The 3,904-nt window shown below is 32.6% G+C and overlaps 1 protein-coding gene across 1 annotated transcript; it reads left to right on the forward strand.

The window, feature by feature from the left end:
• Nucleotides 1–1,749: 1,749 nt before the first annotated feature.
• LOC129940980 (putative nuclease HARBI1) lies at nucleotides 1,750–3,476 on the forward strand. Its single transcript, XM_056049513.1, has 4 exons — nucleotides 1,750–2,336; nucleotides 2,393–2,832; nucleotides 2,884–3,028; nucleotides 3,091–3,476. The coding sequence occupies exons 2-4, from the start codon at nucleotides 2,626–2,628 to the stop codon at nucleotides 3,474–3,476; spliced, it is 738 nt and encodes a 245-aa protein (XP_055905488.1). The 5' UTR covers nucleotides 1,750–2,336; nucleotides 2,393–2,625.
• The last annotated feature ends 428 nt before the right edge of the window (nucleotides 3,477–3,904 follow it).

Raw genomic sequence — 3,904 nt, forward strand, 5'->3', positions numbered from 1 at the left:
ATTTATTTACTTTAAGTATTTAACAACTAAAATTATTATTGGCTTGTAATTCTTATAATGTACTTACATACATGTTGATCAAAAATGGCTTGAAGTTTAAAATAAAATATTGCCTCAAATTTAAAATTTTGAATATAAGTTAATATTGACTTTGGAGGACTTCTTGGCGGCAAGTGTAAGCGCAAGTATCTTTGACAATTCTGTGATATACTTTTTTTCATAATGAAATCATTTTGGTTTGCTCTAATTCAATCTTAGACACGCCTCATTTTAATTTATTGCCAACTCTGCTTATAAAAAAGCTATATTCGACGTTTTTCGTTTTTTTTTTTTATATTATATCCATTCCATAAATATTTACATACATCGAATGTATTACGTTTATACATTCATGAATTTATTACATTTATACATTATTTGTTTATGTGATGTCATCAGAATAGATATTTATAAGATATAAAACTAAAATACGTTTTTATAATTCAGTGCCTGAATAGGTATAAACCAATTATTTACCTTCATCGTTACTGAACTCTACAATTAATACTATAAGTCTATAAAAGCACATAAAATTACCTATTCTTCCCTAAAATTTGACGTACATACTCTAAAATTGAACGTGCTTTTAAAAACAAAACAATAACTCATAGATATGGACATCGGTTTTTATTTTTTTAACGAATTCGCTTGGGACAATTTTGAAACATTGAAGTAGCTTCTAGCCTACTCCAAGCCCATCACATCATCAGTATTTTCTGGTCAGCATATAAAAAATGCAAGAGAACGGCCGCGGCGACACGTGGGGATGTTTTCACGCGGAAGCTTAGATTACAAAATGAATGTTTGATGCTATGCTCTTTTATTTTTCGTTTGCAGGTATAACTTTTGGTAATACATAGCTCTACTTTCCATTTGCCACCGTTGGGACTGGTAATGCTTAAGTATTCTATCAAATTCACAGTGTTCATCATCAGTTCATCAATTTTACAACATAAATCACCAACCATTTGCGAAAGGATACAATATTAGTATCTTTTATGGTGGTGGCATTTGTGTGCGGTCTGCGTTGGTTCATGTTCTATCCACTTTCCCGAAATCACAGTTATATACTAATGCTATTTTTATTTATTTATTTTCCGAAAAGTGATACTTTGGTTTGAATACAAGTTGTTTGTGTGTTTATTACCTGAAAATACTGATGCTTGATGTTTTTGCCTTGTATGTCCTTTAGCTAATCCATGAGTCAGCCCGCTGCCGTGCCCTATAAATAATTGACAAGCTTTTCATAAATAGTCAAAGTGTTTTAATCTGGGACACAGATAACAAGTCCGTAACCAATGGGGGAGGTTGGATTGTATCAGGGGTTTGAGCAACCCCTTAAAAATTGGAATTGACACCTCCTCAAAGAGTGATTCTTGTCATGAAAAGTGCTTTTTCATATTGACCATTCGTCATACAAAGTGCAGGTCGCCTCCATCCCTGACAAGACCCACACAAAGGAATGGTTGAGAGTTGTTAGTCACTAGGCCCTGGTTCGCTACGGATTGTTGCGCCGCATAATTTATGTCTTATAGGTAACTTTGGATGGTTGAGATTGCAAAAAGGCAACCAAAATAAAGTCTTAGAGATATAGACCCTTATTGCGAGTGTCGTTCAACTTTCGATGCGACAATAGTCGAAAGTAACAATAAATTTTGTTTTTGGTATTGTGTATCTCAATAGACAGAGATATCCCTTACTGTCAATAGCGAATGTGCCTATTGTAAATAAGTCCTATATTTTGACATCTGGTATCGTGTCAGTGATGATACATGTAGGGAAGTTTCTTAGCTTAGGGATCAAACTGAATAGGTAAATATTCATATATTAATATTAAACTATTTTACCATTTACTATTGCAATCTTAAGTCATTTTATGTGTAGGTTATGAGTCCAACCCAAAATTAGTATGGTTACAAATGTTAATTAATTCATAAACTTTACGAATGCTTCAAGTTAGTTTGGGGGGTCTTTATGTTCTTTTAAGTTAGCAGGGAAATTTTAAGGATTTTTGTTCGTATACATTGGTATTTTTTAGTTTGGCATATGACCATCACTGGCAAATGTTTTGATTTTTGTGTTATGAAAAAAAAATTCAATAAATAGAATGTAAATACAAATTTAATGTTATTGTGTACAAAAATATAATACAAACAGTGAAATAAATATAAAATGATATCCTCAGAGTTCTTTTTTGAAGATACCGAAGATGAAACCAACGAGGACATGATTATGGTTGCCAGAAATAGAAGGCTAATAAGGGATTCTTCCAATCCTCTGGAGCTTCCAAATAATTTGTTGGTGAATGAGTTAAAATACATTTCCTTTGCTTATCTTTTAAAATCTTTTACAGATTTTTGAAACACTTCCGATTATCAAAATCAGCAATTGTTCAGTTGTTGGCGGACATCGAAGATCGACTCAAGCCAACTAAAAGATGTACGGCAATACCGAACGTAGTTAAACTGGCAGCTACATTAAGATTCTGTGCCCACGGATCATACCAAATTTAGCGTTGTTAATGAGTACTGTCTCGGCCTTGCACAGTCCACTGTGTCCCTTGTACTTAAGGAAGTACTTAATGTCATGGAAAATCAAATTTGTCGAAAATGGATAAAATTTAATTACTCTGAAGTAGAAAAAAGTGCCAAATTATACTTTTTCGAAAGAAGCCATATACCAGGTGTAATAGGTTGCGTTGATGGTACGCATATCAAAATTGCATCTCCAAAAAAGGAGTTACAGCATGCGTACTACAACCGCAAAGGATTTTATAGCATAAATGCGATGATCGTAAAAGAAAAATTACTTTTTCCTAACATCAATTCAAAGATTTCATTTCAGGTTTGTGACGATGCAATGAAAATACGATTCATAAATGCAAAACATCCTGGGTCAACACACGATTCAAACGTTTTTAACATGTCCAGTTTGAGGACACTTTTAGAAAGAGAACATCAAAGAGGGCAAACAAACACTTGGCTGCTTGGTAACATTTGTTATAAATAAGTAATTTTACATAATTGATATACGTACATATTAATCTTTAAGGTGACGCAGGATATCCTTTGAAGCCATATTTAATGACCCCATTTCGAAATACTGAGTCAGGTTCATTAGAAAGCGCATTTAACAAAAAACATGCACAGGGAAGAAACATAATAGAACGTACAATTGGTGTGCTGAAAAATAGATTCAGATGTTTGCTGACGGCAAGACAGTTGCATTATTCTCCAAAGAAAGCAAGACAGATTACGAACGTGTGTGCAGCTTTGCATAATATTTGTCTTTTCCATAATACTCCTATATTGGAAGACTTCATAGAAGAACCTGAAGGTGACGATTCGGCAAACTTGGAAAACATGATTGAAAACTTTCGAAACGAGGAAGATGTTTCAATACGAAACCAAATTGCATTGTCAATGTTTGAAACTTAAATAAAAAAAACAGAAGCTTTTTTGTAATTAAAACTCTTTTTATTAGGAACACGAATTTAAACAGGAACAAAAATAACACAGAAAGAAACATAAATACTATAAAGTTCAACAAAAAACAAAATACTTAATTCAACAAAAAAAAAAATACTTCAGTTCAACAGAAAAGGAACACTTACTAATCAAAAATCATACCAAAAAAAAAGAGGATTTAAATCTTTGACAACTTCAAATCGATTTCAGATTTTTTTAGTTCCAATTTTTGTTGCAACAGTTTTAGCTTCGCTGCCCTATTTTTTTGTTTGCAATTCAATTCGTCTTTATAAAGTTGGAGTTTTTCCCTCTTGATAGCCAGTAGTTCCTTATGTTTATCTTTTTTTTGATAATAAATCTTCTTGGAATACTCTTCGAAGCTTCTAATTTTCCTTTTC

This window comes from Eupeodes corollae, chromosome 1, assembly GCF_945859685.1.
Source record: "Eupeodes corollae chromosome 1, idEupCoro1.1, whole genome shotgun sequence".
NCBI lineage: Eukaryota > Metazoa > Arthropoda > Insecta > Diptera > Syrphidae > Eupeodes > Eupeodes corollae.